The sequence below is a fragment of the Pseudomassariella vexata genome (genome assembly GCF_002105095.1).
Source record: "Pseudomassariella vexata strain CBS 129021 chromosome Unknown BCR38scaffold_3, whole genome shotgun sequence".
In the NCBI taxonomy this organism is placed as follows: domain Eukaryota; kingdom Fungi; phylum Ascomycota; class Sordariomycetes; order Amphisphaeriales; family Pseudomassariaceae; genus Pseudomassariella; species Pseudomassariella vexata.
The window spans coordinates 1,630,095-1,649,469 of record NW_024467958.1 but is presented as its reverse complement, the minus strand read 5'-3'; the positions used below and the strand labels follow the sequence as shown (position 1 = coordinate 1,649,469).

Sequence of the window (19,375 nt, the reverse complement as noted above, 5' to 3'; positions counted from 1 at the left end):
CATCATAGCTTACTTGCACCCCCTTGAGGTATCTTGACAACCACTTTACCCCATGTTTCCCGACCTCCCAGAGCCAGCAAAGCATCAGGAATGGCCTCAAGGCCAATGAAATTCTTATCCGTAAAAACAGTGCTCTTGAATTTGCCTTGCTCGATCAGGTTTTTGATGCCCTTCCAGACAACCGGCACACTTTCCTTCTCATGTACCGCATATTGACCCCAGTGGATACCAACCAAGCTGATATTCTTCAAGAGGACTTTGTTCATGGCGACTTTCTCGATTTTGCCCGCCGCAAATCCCACCACCAAAATGCGGCCATTCCAGGCGATGCACTTGGTGCTTTTGTCAACCATGCCCACAGGATCGTAGACAATATCCACGCCGCGGCCCTTGGGGGTAAGTTTCTTGACCAGGTCGGGCCACTTTTCATCTTGGTAATCGACAACGTGGTCAGCGCCAAAGGCCTTGGCTACCTCCAGCTTTCGCGATGTGCCTGCCGTCGCGATGACTGTAGCCCCGAACGCCTTTGCGATCTGAACTGCCGCGAGACCCACTCCCCCGGCTGCTGCATGGACCAGGACATAGTCGCCGGTTTTCACGCCGGCACGTAGAACCAAGGCGCCATAACTGGTAGGTGCTGTTACAAATAATCCCGCTGCATCTGTAAAGCTCCAGCCCTCCGGTACTGGCAGGAGTTGGGGCTCTGTTGCGCAGACTTTGGTTGCGTAGGCACCTTGACTGCCGCCGAAGACACGAGAGCCCACTGAGAATTTGGGGGATTTCGAGTTTGAGGGCGTGGCCAAAACCACACCAGAGAACTCGGCACCAGATACCCACGGGAAAGGGGGTTGGTGTTGGTATTTCCCTTGGACCTGTAGGATGTCGAAGAAGTTGGTGGCAGCTGCGTGGACTTCAATGAGGTAGTCATTGGGGCCCGGCTTTGGATCCGCGAGCTTGGTGACTTTGAGCTCTTTGGGGCCCTTGGTGAAGAAGTTAATATCTAACTCAAGAGGCGTGATGAAAGTGGCACAGCGTAGGACCTGAGGCTTACTTTGACATACTGGGCCACCTGGATACCCTGCATGGTGGCTGACAATCGCAATTTGAAATTTGGGACCGTATCAACCAATACTAGATAGAGTAATCGCTTCACAAATACTGCAATCTACTTGAAGAAATGAGAAAGAACAGAATGTACAAGTGCATATAAGTTCATTACTGGTAGTCTGGCCGTGACATATGAAGCTGTGGAGTAATGCCGTCGAGCCGAGGTAGAGACCATGAGTGCAGTTGGAGCATACCCAGTTAAAACAAGGTGAGCTCACCGCGGCCAATTTGGGCAATGGCGCCTCCGGAAAGTTGTGGATGCCAAGAGAAGTCCAGCCTCCCGCCTGACCCTCGGAGGTGGGTAGGCAAACTTACGGTTGATGCAACTATCGTTCATGGCCGGATAACCTGCAATTTCAGAAAGTTGCCTTGATGAAGCTGTCAATCAGTATTAACCAAGTATATGTACAAGGTGATTTGAAATATTATTACAGCTTGATTCATCTGCATTTAAAGTTGAGAGAGCAGGCGTCTGTGGCGAAAGACCAACACTTTTCAGGCCTTGTACGTCGTCATCTTTGATCGCTATCGCGCCGGAAGGAAAGCAGCCCACCATCCAATATAGGTCAGTACCAACCACAACCACAACCATCTGGCACCTGGCCATCTTGTCGCTGCGGCATCTTTGCGACCTAAACGTTCTATCTGGAATCCCCTGGACCATATTGCCGCGCTGTAGGCTGATTTCTGATTTCTCTGATTTTCTAATCAGACCATTCCCAGGCTATTATTGCTGAGTAAATCTTAGCATTTCCCGTCCTGTCCGCGCAGCGTTTGCCCTCGGCTGCTTCCCCATCTCTCCTCAAAGCCGCGTCGCACCCGCACCCGCACGCAGTGAACAACCTCCAAGCCACTTCAGCATCATTCTGTCAACGACCAACAATATCGCATAACCGCAATTCGACACCTACTACCCACTTTTGCAGCAGCGCAACATGGCTGACGCCCCCGAGGTCACCCCGGAGGTTACCTTCAAGGTGAAGACCTCTGGCGACAAGACCCATACTATCACCATGTCCGAGTCTGCTACAGTCGCCGAGCTGAAGACGAAGCTGGGCGGAGAGGAGTACGAGAACATCCCCATCGAGCGTCAGCGTCTGATTTACTCTGGTCGAGTCATGAAGAACGAGGAGCCTTTGAGCACATACAGGATTAAGGCCGGCAACACAGTACATCTGGTCAAGAGTGCCGCCAGCAACCCTGCGCCCGCTCCTCCCGCCTCGTCGTCTACGCCAGCCGCTCCTCAGGTCCCGACCAACATGGCTGCCGGTACCGCCAACAATCCTCTTGCGGGGCTGACAGGTGCGAGATACGCCGGCCTGACCAATCTGCCATCAGCTGATATGTTTGGTCCGGACGGAGGCATGAGCGGATCCATGATGGACGAGGACCAAATGGCCCGACTGCTCTCCAATCCCAACGTCGCTCAGCAGATGAACGAGGCTCTCAACAACGACACCTTCCTCGACATGATGATCCAGAGCCACCCGATGCTCCGGAATAATCCCAACGCTCGCGAGATTCTGCGATCGCCCATGATGCGTCAGATGATGACCAACCCCGATGCTATGAGAAGTGCCGCTCGTTTTAGTCGAATGATGCGAGGCCCCGGTGGCTCCCAGAATGCCTTCCCCGCTCCGGGCGTCACCGACACGACTCCTGGCGACACCAATGCCGAGAATGCCCGAAGCGACAACCAACAAGGAAGCGCGCCGCCCAACCTTTTTGATCCATCGATATGGGGGAACATGCAAATTCCTGGAGGTGCTACCGGGGGTGCCGGTGCTACTGGGGCGAACCCCTTCGGCGCTGTGTTCAATCCGTTTGCTGGCGCCGCTCAAGGCGCACCCGGCGCTGGAGCCACCACCCAAGCAACACCCGGTGCCCGAACCGACAGCAGTAACCCGCAAAGCAACGCGGGTACAGCCCAAGGACCCAATGCTTCCGGTGCCCCGCTGAATCCGTTTGCCTCCCTGTTCGGTGCTGCTCCTGGAGGCGTCGGCGGCAATCCTTACGGTAACATGCCTCCTGAGGCTCTTCAACAATTGATGCAGATGATGGGTATGAATTCGCCGTCTGGATCTCCGGCACCAGCCGACAACCGTCCGCCTGAAGAGCGATACGCCGAGCAACTTAGACAGCTGAACGACATGGGCTTCTACGACTTTGACAGGAACGTTGCAGCCCTGCGTCGAAGCGGAGGAAGTGTCCAGGGCGCCATCGAGCATCTTCTCAGCGGACCATAACGGATTAAAGTCACCACACTTCACCTCACATCACCCAAAACTCTTAACGGAACCGTCTTGGCCACCGGGACCGGCAGGAGGACAGTCGGCGGAGGATGGTTAACGAGTCTTCACTCTGGATGGCATATGGTCAATGCATAGGGTGCGGCCCATATCTATGTGGTAACATCAGCAGGAGAAAATGTCCTGGTTGGCTCAAAGTTAGAATAGGCCCTTGAGACTGAACAGCTTCCGCTTATGACGGTAGGGGCTTCTTCGAGTTCTATGATCAGTGGTAGAGAAGATATCCATTGAACAAGCACTATTTCTAGCAGGCGGAATTTGATATATTCCTTTGTTCTGTATAATCCATGGTAATCTTGTGGGCCATGTCGAGCCTTGCCTACTTGATGAGTATCCGAAAGTGGGGTGGCACCACCGGGTACTTCACAGACTGAACTTGGCACATCTGCGATTTATGTTTGGCAGCCTCCAGTGAGCTCAAAAATCTGACTCCAATTTGGGAATCACCAGAGCAAACAGGGACAGAAACATGGATCAAGACAAATAACTTCAGGAAAGACTCAATCTTCCAAGCAGGAAAGAAATATGATATGCAATCTACAATCATGACAAGCAAAAAGTACTCTCGACGCAGGCCTGATTCGAACAGACGCCTCCGAAGAGAATAGATGTCGTAGAATTCGCATTCTAGTCTATCGCATTAGACCACTCTGCCACTGCGCCTTAATCTTACTTCGTTGGCAAGTTTCGACTCGCGCTGGCTACTATATACATCATGGCCGGCTTGTGGGGCGTTGGGTAAGCGAGCTGGAGTTAGTGTTTGGCGTATTGGACTTCACCTTTGGTGAACTACACATGAAAGTATCAGAAGTCCAACAAGGAAGCTTTGTTATATGAGTAGCACCTAATTTTCATGTATATTTATGGCAGCTTATGGGTATCGAATCACGAGGTCTTGCGCAATTTTGATTTGAAGGTCTCCTTGATGTGTGTTTCCCTGTGATGATATCGCGATGAGAAGATACCTGAAGATCTAACACCTCCCCATATCTCATTGCCGCAGTTCATCCGTAGTCCTCATTCCAATTCCTTTCTAATTTGCACCTCAAGATCACATCTTACTAGGAGTCTCGATAACAAACCTGGATAGAGGAAGTTCTCCCCGAGGAACAGAAACAATTTAAGTGTACATAAGCAATAACATCGGCTGAGCTAGGTACAATTATCAATAATCAATACAACCAATACTAACTAATAATGACTTACTGATCTGATTCTGTTCCCAGCCAGGTGTCAGATCTCATGACTCTTCTCCCCTGCATGAACATAGAGTACCAAGGGTAGCCAGCATAGTAGACATAATAGACAGTTACAACTAGGACATCTAAACTCGTTTCCTGCTGTTTACCAACAAACAGAGTGCGAGTCAAACTGCCATTGAGCAACCAGCCAGAAGAATAACTCAAAATACAAAAGAAAAATGAACTCAAAAATATAAGGATGAATTTAATTTTATAACAGATAATATTCGACGCAGAGCGGATTTGAACCGCTGCCTCCGAAGAGAATAGATGATCTAGAAGTATTGTATGATACCATATTCTAGTCTATCGCATTAGACCACTCTGCCACTGCGCCTCACTGTAAACCAAGCAACATAATGCAGAATATATACTCACAATTAATTTGTGAGCCTGTCTAAGCGAATGGGGTGGTGCCCTTCAACCTGCTTCTTTTCAGTGGGTTCACTTGCATATACTTGGGTTGCCCACGAGCCATTTCCAATTGGACTGAATGCTAGCTAGTCCAAGTCACCTTACCCACTTGAGACCCATTATGAGTATTTCAACTTTATATTAGAAAAGTTGGTGGCAATACCCCAGCGATTTAAAGGGATTAATATCATTAGTTTGCAGCTTGAAGCGTTTCATATAGCAATGACACCGGTGCTCAAGTGGGCCCTATGAGCGAGACCGATGATGTCCTTCAAGACTCCTGCCCAGTCGCTTGAAGGAGCTGGGAAATCGAAGCATCCCCCTACTCTCTCCATCGAATAGCCCAGTCCCCCTTCGCAAAACTAGGCTCAACGACCTTCCCCACCATGACCGCCTCGCACAACCGTTTCTTCTCCTCCTCATCCACCCCTTCCTTCCCCCCCTTTCCCTCCGTCCCCTTGCCTCCCCTTTTCACACCCTGATCCTCTCCAGCACCTCCCTTCTTCGCAACCTGATACCCTCCAGTACTTCCCTCCCCCAGCACAAACCCAAACACCACCCCCCGCCTCGCTGCACATCTAACCATCTCCCTCTCCTTAGCCCTCCTCTGCCCCACCCTCCGCTTCTCCAGCATCTCCTCCGTCTCTTCTATCCTCTCTGCCCTCCCCTTCTCCCCGCCCACACTGCCGTTCACCTCCGACACCGACTGTGGCGGGCGGATCCGCGTCCCGCTGCGGATCGACAGGCGGGCCAGCACGTCACCGTCGATGTATCGGGAGGATTCATTGTTGTTGTCACTTGTGACAGTGCCCGCGGCTACGTCCTCTGAAGCTGGGTATGCGGCTATTGCTACTACAGCTGGGTTATCTGATTCCATGCTTGAATTCCCTTCTGTATTGTCAAGACTAGGCTCAGGAGACCCCGACCGCGTTGATGAAGCCTGGTCGTCCATCTGCTCGGAGATGCCAAAGACGTACTTCTCCACCGTACTGCAAGACACCATGATCCTCGGGTCGCCTTTCATCTTCTTACCAATAGCATTATGCTTCTTCGCCCCAACGCCCGCATGGTTAGCCCACTCGGAGTTCCCTCGGCCATCACCGTGTGCCTCACGTTTACTCGCCGTATCCCCCGCCGCCGCCGATCCATCCCCGCCTTCATGCCCCAGTAGAAATTTCACGAAAGCCCTCTCGATATCCCGGTCAATTTTTCCAGGCTTCTGCGTCCGGCACCGGCTGGAGCAGTATTTGGCCTCCGACTTGGCGTTCGCGGCTGCCGCGGTTCTGCGACTGCCGATGACGCGCCCACAGGAGTGGCAGTAGGGTGTTGACTCCCCTCTTGGAAGCAGATAGTAGGGCGCGGGTGTAGCTTGGGACTTGAAAGGTCTCGACCAGCTGTCCATCCAACTCATTTTGTTGGCTGTGGGTGAGGTAGAATTGCTATGCTGGTGGTTGCTCAGATGGCGTGCGTAAAAACGGCGGCAGTATGAAGCACTAGAATAGACTACGAGAAAATGCGAGCTGAGTTTTGGCGATTTAGCAAGTCTTTGGGATGCTCGCATGGAATTGTATTGGTATATGGACCTTTGTGGGAGCTTTATTTTTGTGCCTTCCTCACTGGCAACTTTTACGTACCTAGCTGGCTACGGTCCAGATGATGTCATCACCGCATTTGGAGCTCCAAACGCCGATAGTGTAACACCTCAATCTACTATGCAGATAGACCATAATCCACAAATGACAAAGCGTATTTTTCATGCACGGTTTTTATTGACTTTATGAAGGTGGATGTTCTCTTCACCTGACACTAGTCGCCTCTACGCCTCAGCACCCCCTTTCCCAAATCTAGCTCCCAAACCTCCCTGTCGGAAGAACTTGCCAATATTCTTCAAGTTCTCATTGATTGTAGCCTGCTGCCCCGGCGTGCCACCGGTCCCCGGCTGGCCGGGCGTCCCGATCCTCTCCACACCATCCCGCGCCGCATTTAGCAGCTTCTCCCCGAGCGATGCAGCATCGAACCTCGTGGTTCCTTGTGCCGCCGTCAAGGCCGTGCTGGGGTTGATACTGGCCATAGCGCCCAAACCCGAGCTTCCTATGCCGGTGGTGTTCATAAGCGGCGTGAGTAGCAAGCTCTGCTGGACTAGCTTGTCGTTGCTGGAGCCGTCACGGTGGATGCCGAAGAGCTCCACAAGGTGCGCATGCTCCTGCTTGCGCACACCTTTGAGCTCGAGGATCTTCTTAAAGTTGGTATCCGACCGGTCGCCGATGTGGATCAGGTAGGCTTGTACCAGCCCTTCTGGCGGCGACGGCCGGACTTGGAGTGTTTTCAGGAGAGGGTCGATGCGTGTCATGGTATTATTGACACGCTTCACAAAGCTTGCCGGTGGGGTATGCGGCGTGGAGGATGGATTGTGATATGAAAGCAAGTTTTCGAAACCTTTGGTGAGGACATACTTGTCAAGCAACATCTGCTGAAAGTTAGCATGTCAGTAAGGCGTCCGCGGTAAAAGGGTTCTTACCTGTTCAGCGCCAACCTCGGATACTGGCCGGCATTGTACAATGTTGTAAATATACGTATTCGCCAAGTGATCCACGAGATTGTCGGCAAAGGCCCTCGCATACTGCTGTTTCACCACAACGGCCAACACCTCCGCTGCCTTGGAATTAACGTGGTTCAGAAGCTCGGCCACATACGAGCTCTGATCCCCCACGCTCTCCATCTTACTCCAATTAGTATTTCTCATCTCCCGCCACGCCCCATCACAATCGGATTCGACCCTGTTTACCAGAGCAATGACAGCTGCACTGGCAACACCCAGGAAGGAGTCCGCTTGTGATGTGAGGTCCACTTTGTAAGCCAGCTCCGTATCGATCCTCTTCTTTATGCTGTCCTCCAGCTGGCTCGTGTTTGTATGCCAGAAGTCGGCTGTGTTTAGAACCATGATGATGTCCTCCAACGACGCACCGGCCTGACCGCTCCTTTGTAGTATGGATAATAATACTTGTTGCGCGTACTCATCGAGGTATTTCGCAAACGTTTTGGCCAAATCCAACAGGCGATCGCTTGTGGAGAGCTTGGCGCACTGGGATAGAGTGACCTTGTAGAAGTGAAAGAGCTCGATGGCAGAGCCAATGACGGCCTGCGCCGAGAACTCTTCGTCGAGGGGTATCAGCGACTGTGCTTTGTATTTCGGTATCATTGCCGCCAAAGCCTTGTCCTGGGACTCGACCCAGAGGCTCAGGTATGGTTCGAATGCGACGGATATTGATCCGTTGAAGTTTTGGGTCCTTTCGTCGGCAGAACTGAGCGTGTCGATGCTGGCCCTCGGCTGATCCGCAAATTTCCTTTCCAGGCTCTGTTCAAAATCCATCGTTTCTTGCAGACAACTCAATAGCAGGTTGACATCAATCTTGGGTCCATCCGTCTTTCTCATGCTTCGCTCTAGTATGCCCTTGAAGTCGTCCCTTGTTCCGTCACAAAATGCCATGGCGAGCATCTCACCGACCCTCCAATGCGGCGGGAAGATAGCAGTGTGTTCCTCTTCGTGACCCTTCATCATACGTCGGAACCAGGCGTAACGCCTTCCAATATTGTCTAGACTCCCTGCCTCATCGTTGCCCCTGAACACCTGGCGGTATTCCCGTAATTCCGTATTGACGTACCACGTCACCAGCCTTGCCCTGGCAGTGTCGCCCAGCGCATCCATGACGCCACAAGCCTCAACCAGCGTTGCCTTCCTGTTCCCAATCTCGCCCTTCGCAAACGCTATCTCGAAATCCTCACACACCTGTTCTAGTAGTTCGCGCTGCAGCTCGCTGACCCCACGGCTCAGTGTTGCAATCTGGTCGATGCTCCTGTAGCTGTTGAAGTGGCGCATGAGCTGCAGCACGGCCTGCAGCAAACTTGCACATTCCCTGTACTGTCTCGTCTTAGCCAGTCCCCGTAGTTGCTCGTATGCTGTCGTCAGCATCTGGAGTCGTTTCAGGGCCGTCATGGACAGTGTGAGGTTCCGCTTCGTGCCATCCAGGCGCTTGATGTCGGCCGTCATGCTCGTAATATTCTGCTCCGTCTGCATAGCGCGCGACCGAACTGTTTCGATCTTTCGGAAGAGGTCGGCGAGCTCAGACTGGGCGGACTGCATGCGCTCGAGGGACGAGTCGGGGCCATACGCTTGGGCTGTTTCCAGGGTCGAGATTTGCGTCGCGAGATCATTCTGGCGTGTTTTCAGGGCCGTAGATACGCAGCTTACTGATGCTACGGTGGAAGAGTGCGGGAAGAGGAGGTTTAGGTGCGTGATGGGATCGTAGTCAACTATCGGAGGCGTCTGAAGTTAGTTAAGAGCGCTCCCTCCGGCTTGGACTTGGGGATGTGCTGCTGATTGGAGCTGACCTGCGTTTAGCGACAGCGGCTCCGCTGCGCTGCCGTTCATCTTGAACGATTTGGACAGAACCCAGGCAGCTTCAATTGCATCTCCTCAGCCAATTGATTTATGGTTGTCATGTGTATGTTTCATTCAGAGGCCACTATCGGTAGGCCAGATCGACTCCGGATCCCATCACGTGTTGACATTGAAGTTCAGCGTTGGTACAGGGTAACGGCAAATCCCTGGCCAATCATTGTTAGCGCTCTCGACCCTCTTTCTCAAGTTTCCGACGGAGTGGTTCGTGCAATAGAAGACCAATGTCTTTAGACGGCATTTACACACAACGGTATTCAAAAGATGTTATGGTCAAATGAGGAAATGCTGTATGCGGCATCACCGTATGTACAAGGCGCACCCTACTGAGCTATGTGCACCCGCATATTCGTCCCAGGCCAAGACACCTCGCGTTATGGTCCATCACATGATGACATGATCCCCGGTCAAAAATCAGACACATTGCAAACTTCCGTTTTCCTCATTTATAGACATCCCATGCTGTTGTGGTATTTATCACTCCCGTGCTTTTTGTTTTCAAATCCCTTGTCAATGCAATACCCCCAAGCACACCAGTTGGCCTCCTGGCTAATGTGGGATGTAACAAGTCCAAATAAACGCCTTCGGTCACCATGACCCATGAACTCCGAAATGCAGGAAGAGTCAAGGCTCTCCAAGTCAACACCAACCTTTTTGTAGGATCACCGAACTTCGTCATCAAGAACTATGCAGAGCACGGAACCCAGCGGCGATTAGGCTACGAGACTTTTCCCGTGAGTCTGCTGGTCCCGTCCAGTAGAAAAGGCCCTATTATCAACGTTGTGTCAGCCTTACGTAACCGTCATGGTTCGCAACCCATATATGAATTTGGGTTGAGAGATAAGTTGGTTTCAACGGGCTCGGCATCTAGAAACTCACACCCAATCCTTTCTGCTTGCAGTACGACGCCTTCATCTTAACCGTGTCCGGGTTGTCGTAAGACACGAATCCTCCGTCGCCACCAACACAAGACGCGGCCCCTATGCGCTTGTCGACCGTCTCCTTGGCACCCTTCCGGGGAAGCTGGTTGTAGTCGAATGTGCCGTCCTCACCCCCTACCCCTTTATGCCTGTGGCCGGGCCCACTGATGCCAAGAAAGCTCCGTCCGTACACAGGGATGCCTAGAATGATTTTTTTGGCCGGACAGCCCTGGCCCACGAGGTATGCGACGCCTGACGAACCCGAGGTTTCGTCCTTGTTCAGCGAGTACAGCTGCGCGTGGTGTCCGCTTCTGTGCGTCCAGTGCCCGCAGAAATCATAGGCCATCAGGTTTATGCAATCCAAGTAGGCTGCGGCTTGGTGGATGTCAATGTTCTGCAGCACGGCTCGGGCAGCTGGGAGTGCGGCCGAGAGGAAGAAGTGGTCCTCAGGCAGGTGTAATCGGACGGCCGCAAGGAGCGCAACCAAATCAGCACCCTGCTGAGTATCTGACGGATACTCCCAACAAACTAGCCAAGGTGATTCTTAGTTAGTCCTCAATCCTCAGTCCTGCAAGCAGTTGGAATGGCAGGGAGAGTCGCACTGTCAATCCCGTCCAAGCCCGATGCCTCCACCAGCCCGCGCGCCGAGCGAGCAAAATTGTCTCGTAGAAGCGTGTTAGATGCCACCAGCGGGAACATCTCGCCCGAGGTACCACCGCCAACTGACAAAACCACCTGAAGATGTGGATGCGCCTGCTTGAGGTGCATTAGAGATCCCAAGCCACCGTGGACGCCGTCGCACGGGGCCTGCGCATCTGCCCACTCGTCGCTTAGCTTTTAGCCATCAACTAATATCAGCCAATGCAAAACAGACTAGGCTATTACTTCGAAACTATGGGGACTTGGACTTACAAACACAGAGCCATCTGGCCCAACGCTCGCGAATGCGTAAAACACGTGGCTAATGCAGCCGTAGTTCATCATGCCCGGCGTTGCGCCGCTGTATATCTTGTGGTTGGGAAAGTAGACGGCGTTGGTGAACATCACGTTTGCGACACTCGTCGCCATCCGTTTCCGGGACGAAGAGAAACTCATCGTGACAAGTGGGTATACGTGTGTATGTGTTAGTGAGGACGCACGAGAGAGGATGGTGCTGTCGCGAGGTCGAGGTACAAATAGGAGAGAGAGGCGGTCGAGGAGACAGCAGAGGGATGAGGCGAGGGAGTCCCGCCGGCGAATAGAGGAAGGCCACGCAATATGAAGCGACAGGTCAACGACGGCTCGAAGTAAAAGTAGTATAACAATAGAGACGGTGAGAATGTTTGACCAAACGCATGGTTGAACACTTTCTCCAAGGCTGCACGGCAACGCAACAGCCCCCCGAAAAGTATGGAAGAGCAAGGCGTTGCGTTTATTCCTCCCGACAGCCTCCAAGGGGAGTAGTAGCAGGAGGTAGTAGTAGTCCGGAGAGACCAATCTTGAACCTTTATACGAAGTTTGATGATGGGTAGGTAGTGCGGTGGAGAACGGGCCAAATTTTACCACAAGGGGCCCATCCAGGTAGATAGATATTCGAGTACTATGCATGCATCATGGAGATGCCTCCTCATGCATGACATCAATTGGCAAACTAGGGGGACCCAGCAGCCAGAAAAGAAAACCAGGGTCCCTCGTAGATGGACGGGGACAAGTGTCGGGAGGAGGATGCCAGCAAAGCATAGTGGTACCGTACCGGCAGGCGACTCCGGGGGTAGACATGATCACTGATGAGAGATAGGACGGGCAGGATTGGATTGAGTTTCCATCACCTGATGAGAATGATTAGATGCGAATGCGCGGGCGTTTACGGCGCGGGGAAGGATTTTGTTGTAAAGGGTCCAAGGGAGATAGGTAAAGTACTGTTTTGATTAAACTGGTGGCCGAAGGAATGGTTCAAGGTAGAAAGCGACTTGAGACTTGGACATTGACCGCTCAGCGTGGATCGTCGTTAATGATGTGCATCTCGAAGAGTGGGGTTAGTCTTTAGTCTACCCGAATCTAAACACCCTTCGACATTGATAGTGACAATCCTGTTTGGATTACCAGAGAGAGAGAAAAGCCAAAGCACAGGCGCGGCGGTGGCTTGCACTCCTCTTGCTCGTGCAGGTGAAGTGGCCGTTGAAATTGATGCATAACATCAACCCTGTGCCGCTAAAGTCGAGTGGCATATGCCCTCGAATAGTCGAAATTTGGGTAAGTGCATGTAATAAATAAGGAGATTCCTGTCCCGAACCGAGCACCATTTCGTGCTTTGTCCATTATTTCAACCAATCATCCACCGCGGTCTTCGGTGGCCATTGACAATTTGCAAATGTGCCTAAGAAAAGAGGTTCCTTCCTGACTGTTACTATAGTAACACCAAGGCATATTCTGAAAAGTGGTTCCTGAGTGGAAGCAAAAGAGAGAGCCGGCAGGTCCTGGTCTTGCATCTCACATGGTAGCCCCCGCGGCGCCTCGCTTTACTTACACTTCAGATGAACAGGCGGACCGGGATACCAGAAAATTTCGGCCAAACGCATTCACCCCGGTGGCTGCTGAAAATAAGGCCTAAATCTTTTTTTTCGCAGCATCCAGAAACCCTGAGGACGACGAGCGGAATGCGTGTCTCCCTCCTTGTTGAAAGTCTCACGACGTTGGGCAGAGTCAAGTTCTGGCAGGGCTATGCCAGCTAGTCGTCGAAGAGTGCCACGAATTCCACAATCTGGCCGACAGGCATGAAGGTTGTACGCCCAAGGCTGCGGAGCTTTCAATTGTGAAATGCCGCCTGAAGTGCCACCTCCAGTTGGTATGATGGGATCCGCCCGCAGTTCGAGGATCCTGCCGGGATCAAACCCTCCAAATGCAACATATGAAACTCTAATTCATATGGAGAAGTAGAGATGCGGCTACTAGAGATCCGTTTGACTGCCTTATCTCCTGTGGAAGCGAGGCAAAGAAATTGTTGATGACTTGAAGAGGACCGTGTATCCGACGGCCGTCGCACAAAAGACAGCGACCCCACGACAGTTGCGACTTGCCTGTTCAGGACAATTTCCCATACACAAGCCGATCTTGTTAGTTGTCTCAAGTTCTTCCAGAAGCTTTCTCCACTTCCATGCGGTCCGTCCCCTGTCGGGTTCACATCACCTAGTTAATGCCATTGGGTGCTTGGACCATGACAGACTCCTCCGCCATGCAGTAGGAGCACTGCCCAACGTAGCTGGGCTGAATATCACCCGGACTGCTCGAGTCAGGGAAAGAAAGGGCCTAAAGCCGTTGATACCAATGCGGAGCTTGAGAACTGACAAAGATCGCGAAATAGAATAGGAGATCGATCTTCAGTTCGGCTACATCGTCCTTGCCGCAATCTCGCTTCTTCTCTTCGCCAGGAATCTCTGCATCTTGGAGCTTCTGTTTCCCGGGATGTTAGGCTAGAAAGCAGCAAGTTATAGCCTGCTATCCGGTTATTGGCATTGACATAATGGCGCCGAGCCACGTGGGCTAGGAACCCGCAAACTGCCAGTGTAAACAACTTCTTGCAATTCGAATCAAAATAGAGATAGCCCATTCTTGGTGAGGCTATGAGGTTCAACTGTGCGTCCAAGGCGCCATCCATCCTTCAATTGCATCTTGAGCCGTTCGCACCCTAGGATAGAACCACTCAATGAGGTCATTCAGGGATCCAAAGATAAGTCTCCAGTGAGCGTCGCTGACTCGATGTAGTCGTAGTACGTGACCTGTGGGCCGTGTAGCTCGTGGAGCTCGGTGCTAATCGTTGATGTGCTGGCAGAGCGAGCTCCAGAGGAAATGGTACGACTCTGTTCAAATCTGCCGTAAATAGTTGGGTTCAAGTTCGGCAGTCCTCGGTATCAATGGTCAATGCCAGGAGGGGCTGCTTCAGACCTCGGTGCTTGCACCAATCTTGCCTTCAAATTGGAAGTTGATGGTCCTTTTCGAAAATTGCATTTGGTGCTTGACTTGATTGAACCACTGGGCCGGTAAATTTCCTCGGCGCTCGTCGGAAGTTGGCGGCCGAGATCAACATGTGCAATGAGACAACGAACTTGATCCACAAAAGCAGCCTCACCTTTTCGCTTGCTCTCGCTTGCTGGTGACAAAAGTGTCTCGGTGATGATGATGTTGAAGCAGCCGCCTCTGTAAACATCTGTTGGCCATGAATCAAGTCCAGATCAGATGTAGACGTTCCAATCCGTTGGTCTCTCGGGGCAGCTCGGGGTCGTAATAAAGTATCAAGCTCAATTACACCCCTGAGGATAAAAAGGGATCTTAACGTTGTGCCGCATGATCGCAATCGGGGGATTCTCCAGGTACAGAGTACATACTGTCGATCTATGCCTAGGTATATGCAGCAACCTTAAGCATTACTGAACAAGCGTACTGATATAGTTATTGTCGGTGACGGTTGGGGTTATGATGAAGCTGTTTTCTTACTCCTGAATAAATGTTTGCTCGCCTTTTCAAGTAGGACATTAGAAGGCTTGCACTCAGCCAGGGAAGTTGTGAACGGTGACCCTCAAGTCACCTAAAGTGCACTGTACCTTCCATATTTAAGACTTAGCCCGCCCACCGAGTCATACCACAAGTTTAACCCCGGTATTTTGGCGTCGTTCTTTATTTATCAGATCTTGAAAACCCAGAGGTAGGGTCGCACAACATCACGGCCCCACGGTGAATTGAGTTGGCGCTCCGCAGTGAGCCCGATTCCATCAAGACCAATTTCTAGTTATAAAGTAATCGTCGCAACTAGGATAAAAACAAGTCATCAAGCCTCGTCTCCCCTGCCGTGCACTGATTCGTGGGGTTGGACTGCTGCAATCCATGCCATTCATCGCTCTGCCCGCCGAGGCCGAGTGCCTTAGTGCTGCATTATCATTTAGTGTTTGTCTGGAAACTGCGGACGCCACCGCGTTAGAGAAATCGACCTGGGCTTACCTTACTATGCCGCTGCGTCCGCTCCCTCCCTCCCTTTGCTTGGCGTCCTTCTCAATGCCAACGCCAGTACCTATTCATTCCCTCGTGCAATAAGCAGACTTCTGCCAGGGCATCATCGCGACTGCAAACGAACCACCGATGGCATCTGAGCTGGCTGCAATTGGGTCTGGAAAAGAGGCTGAGACCGCCCAATCGCCATCTTCAGGGGCGGCCGCGGTATCCCAAACTTCGACTACTCGTAGAGCTGCGGAAGAAGCAGAGTGTCCTGGTGCAGTAAGTCCAGAAATCGACCGACATACACCTTCAAACCCGGACAGCGTTATCGAGCCCGGCGACGGCGAGTCCGTGGAAAACGACGAGTTCGACCCTCAGGAGTGGGATGACAACGATTCGTGTGCCTCGATATCGCTCAGTTCAAGCATATACCAGCATACGTACGATAATGGCCGACGATTCCATGCGTACAAGCATGGGAGGTACCCGATCCCCAATGATGAGCGGGAGCAATCCCGCGAGGACATGAAGCATGCCATGATGATGGAAATAGCCGTGAGCTCCGACACTGCGCTACAGGCCTAGGGCAAGGCTTTATTGACTCAACAAATGCAGGACGGACAGCTGCATTATGCCCCTGTCGGAGAAACCCCTCAGAAAATATTGGATCTTGGGACGGGAACTGGTAAATAAACCCCGCTGGCAAGCAATGTAGCTGTGTTTTCGTCGAGAAACGTAGCGTTGTGAAACAGCGTGGGTTAAAAACCGTCGCTTATCGGTGTTGCCATACATCGTACTGAATGCGTTCTAAACTGTTCTGTCCTATTTTGTCTTGGTACAAGCCATTTTGCAGTTGCTAACCTGAGGTCTCCATAGGTATCTGGGCAATAGAAAGTCGGTGACATACAGCTGCACAACTAGATTATGGGCATACTGACAGTGCATATAGTGGGCGATAGATATCCCAGTGCAACAGTGACGGGTATAGACCTATCACCTATTCAACCCGTCTGGCTCCCACCAAACGTCAAGTTCGTCATTGATGACTGCGAAGATGAGTGATTGAACGGAGACAACTGGGACCTGGTGCATCTGCGGGGCATGTCGAACGTACTGAAAGACGTACCCAAGATGTGCAGGCAGACCTTCGCGAACCTCAAACCGGGCGGCTGGATGGAATGGCAAGAATTCCACGGCTGGTTTCGCTGCAACGACAACACAATGCCCCCTGATTACCCGGCGCACCTGGCTTACAAAATGGCAAAAGACGCTTTCAAGCGGCTCAATTTCGATGTCGATATATGCACGAATATGGGCCGAGTGCTGAGAGACGCCGGGTTCGTCAACGTGAACTGTATCGTCAAAAAGATTCCCGTAGGCCCGTGGGCCAAGGACAAGCGACTTCGATTAGTGGGTTGGTATTTAAAGACAGTCATACAGGAGTTTCTAGCCGTGTTGTCAGGAAAGCCTTGGCAAGTGCTAGGCCTAAACGAGGTCGAGAGAGAGTTGTGGAAGAAGGCGGCGTGCAGAGCCTTGGAGGACGAAAGGGTGCATCGTTATTGGAACTTCTATTTTTGGTACGCGCAAAAACTGGTGTGATATCGTTTTCCTCGGTTCTTTCTGGATAGAACGGTACTCAAATTAGAAATTCAGCAGGCCCGGCGAGTAACGAGAGGGCGGCACTGTTGGCTAGACTTTGAGGGGTATCCGTCCTCACGGCATATAATGAAGCATTGGGTGGGATTCGCTGCATTGATGTACAAACAGGGCGCTTTATGTTGGCACATTGAAGTAACGTGCTATGACACTGGCTTAGAACTACTTTACATGCTGAGACGTAGGCTCTGTATCACTAGGAGGTCGCGTGCCGTCGGAGTTAGAAGGGAGAAGGCATTATGGAAGCACGTCCATCGCGAATGACCACTACTTGAGTGCATTGACGGATGGTGAAGAAAATTCGCAAAAGCTGAACTCAAGGACTGTACCCACAAATCACCCGTAATGCTCTACAGTCACTTTCTACTCTTCTAACACTGGTCATACCCAACTTGAACAACACAGATACATGGTATCAATGTACTTGCACGGCACTCCATCGTCACCCGCTTGTATTAACCTGCAAATTGTAAGGCTGTATGCGCAACGCCACTTAAATCAACCATTAGAAACATCCATTACCGTTTTATGTGCACGCCGTACGGGGGGCGGCGGAGGTTGAGTTTATATCGTGACCTACAAGCCACAAGCTAGAGCTGGAGCATGTTATGAACAGATACTCCCAGGATACTCCTAGGAAACTCGTTCTCCTCGGCCTTCTGACAGACATTGCCATTGTTTCAATTTGAATAATACCCCTTAAAATATTGACATGTCGGGAAGACTGGGATTTTCGATGTGAGCGTTACGTGTAAATTGCTATCTCCCGATGTTGCTTGGATCTGTACTCTGGAACTCCGACTGAGGTCCTCCCTCCTCATATATGAGTTTAGGACATTTTGCTACATAGTCGTCATTGTCTCTTTTCTTTCTTCTAGCTGATAGAACATTATTTTATAGACCATGTGTTGATTGGTATGCATATACCGGCTCTGCAAAGCCCCGGAATAGTAGAGTTGCCGTCCTGCAAAGCGTATGCTGGATTAGGGAGAATATCTCTTACATCTGTTTCTCTCTTCAAATGGCAGCTTATACACAAGATGGGAATAAAACGGAATTAATCTGGAAAGGAGTGCAGCATATCGACATTCTGTTCGTAATTTCCGAGCTGACAGACATCCAACCCAATCCTCGTTCTGCTTTCTCACTTTGGAGACGAAGGTACCTACAGAATTGATGGAATTAATGAAGCCGGCATATCACTAACACATGCTCCTGGATCATCATTGGTTTATGGGCTTATTGCACCTGCGGATGAACGCAGGCTTCAAGTCCTGCAGGGCCGAAAATCTCAATATTTAACATTTCAGCCTCAGTAATTAGTATAATGGTAAGTATGACAACTACAAACAATTCGTCGTATCGTGACTCTGGGAGGCTTGGTGTTGTCTTCAACAGTGTACTATTTTGATGTGAAAATGACTGGTTGGCTGTTAGCCTCCTATCCCTGTCTCTGATAGTACTGAAACTGCAGCCATATATTGCTGCCCAATCCTTAACAGTTGCAAATATACCAGCATTAGGATCAAGTTTACTGGTACAAAATTCTGCTACATCTTTCATGACTAGCAGAAGCATACAGTCTGTCGGTGTCAGCCACTTTTGATTGCCGCCGTCACTATTGATTGTGGTCCAAGTCTTCCCGCCAAGGTCCAAAATTGCACCAGAACTTGTACTTCACAGTGCTTGGAAGCCCATGAGCTTACTGCGAGCTGGGATGGTTTGTCGGGGAATTCGATTGCTTTCATCATTATATTAGAAACAGATACCGAAAGGGGGCAAGTATTCGGCCTGAACCGACTGGAGGCGTCTACGCTGTGCCAGATCAGGACGGAAAAAATAGGACTAGCAGCCTTCTTATTCAAGACAGGGGCTTTTGGCGTGTACTCGCCGCTATGCCGCTGTGACGACGCCCCTGAGACGGCAGAGCACGTAATCCTCTTTTGCGGGCTGTTGGAAGGACCGAGGGAACGATTACGGGCCGCTATCGCACCACGGCCACTATACTCTCGCAGAGACCTCGCAACGGCAACAGGAGAACCAGTAGTTAGTGGGACTGTTGTAAGGTGGCTGCTAGGGACGGATCGGACAGCTTCAAGGCCCAGATAGCATCGATCTTCTCAGGGGGGACTTTGTTGGTAGGTTGAGAACCAACGTAGTATGGTAGTGAACGCAACGCAGTCGCCAATAGGGCGAACCGACGACGCAGCGTATGTATTTAGTCCAGCCATTAGGGCACGGTTTGACATACGGGAGTACTAGTAGAGGTACCGGGGGCTTCGAGCCTACGGCGTATTTAATAATAAT

The 19,375-nt window shown here is 51.3% G+C and overlaps 6 protein-coding genes and 2 non-coding genes across 8 annotated transcripts; 2 read left to right on the top strand and 6 right to left on the bottom strand.

The window, feature by feature from the left end:
- Nucleotides 1–2: 2 nt before the first annotated feature.
- Nucleotides 3–1,084, bottom strand: BCR38DRAFT_334536 (uncharacterized protein; the record flags this gene model as incomplete). The annotated part of the gene is made up of 2 exons (XM_040855328.1): nt 3–980; nt 1,052–1,084. 2 exons carry the CDS (start codon nt 1,082–1,084, stop codon nt 3–5), a joined length of 1,011 nt encoding a protein of 336 aa, XP_040718886.1.
- Nucleotides 1,085–1,692: 608 nt separating this feature from the next.
- BCR38DRAFT_134979 (uncharacterized protein) lies at nt 1,693–3,535 on the top strand. Its single transcript, XM_040853573.1, has 3 exons — nt 1,693–1,782; nt 1,856–2,409; nt 2,470–3,535. Exons 2-3 carry the CDS (start codon nt 2,043–2,045, stop codon nt 3,351–3,353), a joined length of 1,251 nt encoding a protein of 416 aa, XP_040718885.1. The 5' UTR covers nt 1,693–1,782; nt 1,856–2,042; the 3' UTR covers nt 3,354–3,535.
- A 447-nt stretch (nt 3,536–3,982) lies between these two features.
- Nucleotides 3,983–4,079, bottom strand: BCR38DRAFT_t86. The gene has a single exon. It is a non-coding gene; the product is annotated as a tRNA-Ser (tRNA).
- Nucleotides 4,080–4,885: 806 nt separating this feature from the next.
- BCR38DRAFT_t85 lies at nt 4,886–4,994 on the bottom strand. Its single transcript has one exon. It is a non-coding gene; the product is annotated as a tRNA-Ser (tRNA).
- Nucleotides 4,995–5,393: 399 nt separating this feature from the next.
- BCR38DRAFT_334471 (uncharacterized protein) lies at nt 5,394–6,482 on the bottom strand (the record flags this gene model as incomplete). The annotated part of the gene is made up of 2 exons (XM_040855319.1): nt 5,394–5,500; nt 5,600–6,482. 2 exons carry the CDS (start codon nt 6,480–6,482, stop codon nt 5,394–5,396), a joined length of 990 nt encoding a protein of 329 aa, XP_040718884.1.
- Nucleotides 6,483–6,887: 405 nt separating this feature from the next.
- BCR38DRAFT_455527 (subunit of VP52-54 complex) lies at nt 6,888–9,500 on the bottom strand (the record flags this gene model as incomplete). The annotated part of the gene is made up of 3 exons (XM_040861801.1): nt 6,888–7,538; nt 7,590–9,395; nt 9,432–9,500. 3 exons carry the CDS (start codon nt 9,498–9,500, stop codon nt 6,888–6,890), a joined length of 2,526 nt encoding a protein of 841 aa, XP_040718883.1.
- Nucleotides 9,501–10,205: 705 nt separating this feature from the next.
- BCR38DRAFT_406516 (glycoside hydrolase) lies at nt 10,206–11,542 on the bottom strand (the record flags this gene model as incomplete). The annotated part of the gene is made up of 4 exons (XM_040858062.1): nt 10,206–10,295; nt 10,407–10,975; nt 11,050–11,281; nt 11,360–11,542. 4 exons carry the CDS (start codon nt 11,540–11,542, stop codon nt 10,206–10,208), a joined length of 1,074 nt encoding a protein of 357 aa, XP_040718882.1.
- Nucleotides 11,543–15,556: 4,014 nt separating this feature from the next.
- On the top strand, nt 15,557–17,011 carry BCR38DRAFT_455525 (S-adenosyl-L-methionine-dependent methyltransferase; the record flags this gene model as incomplete). Its single annotated transcript, XM_040861800.1, has 5 exons — nt 15,557–15,967; nt 16,028–16,097; nt 16,289–16,306; nt 16,362–16,470; nt 16,552–17,011. 5 exons carry the CDS (start codon nt 15,557–15,559, stop codon nt 17,009–17,011), a joined length of 1,068 nt encoding a protein of 355 aa, XP_040718881.1.
- Nucleotides 17,012–19,375: the final 2,364 nt, after the last annotated feature.

Bases quoted from the DNA above. Each gene is read 5' to 3' on its own strand.
- BCR38DRAFT_134979 (XM_040853573.1), top strand. From the start codon at position 2,043: ATGGCTGACGCCCCCGAGGTCACCCCGGAGGTTACCTTCAAGGTGAAG. The intron at 2,410-2,469 runs GTGCGAGATACG...GTCCGGACGGAG, and splicing joins TCCTCTTGCGGGGCTGACAG to GCATGAGCGGATCCATGATG.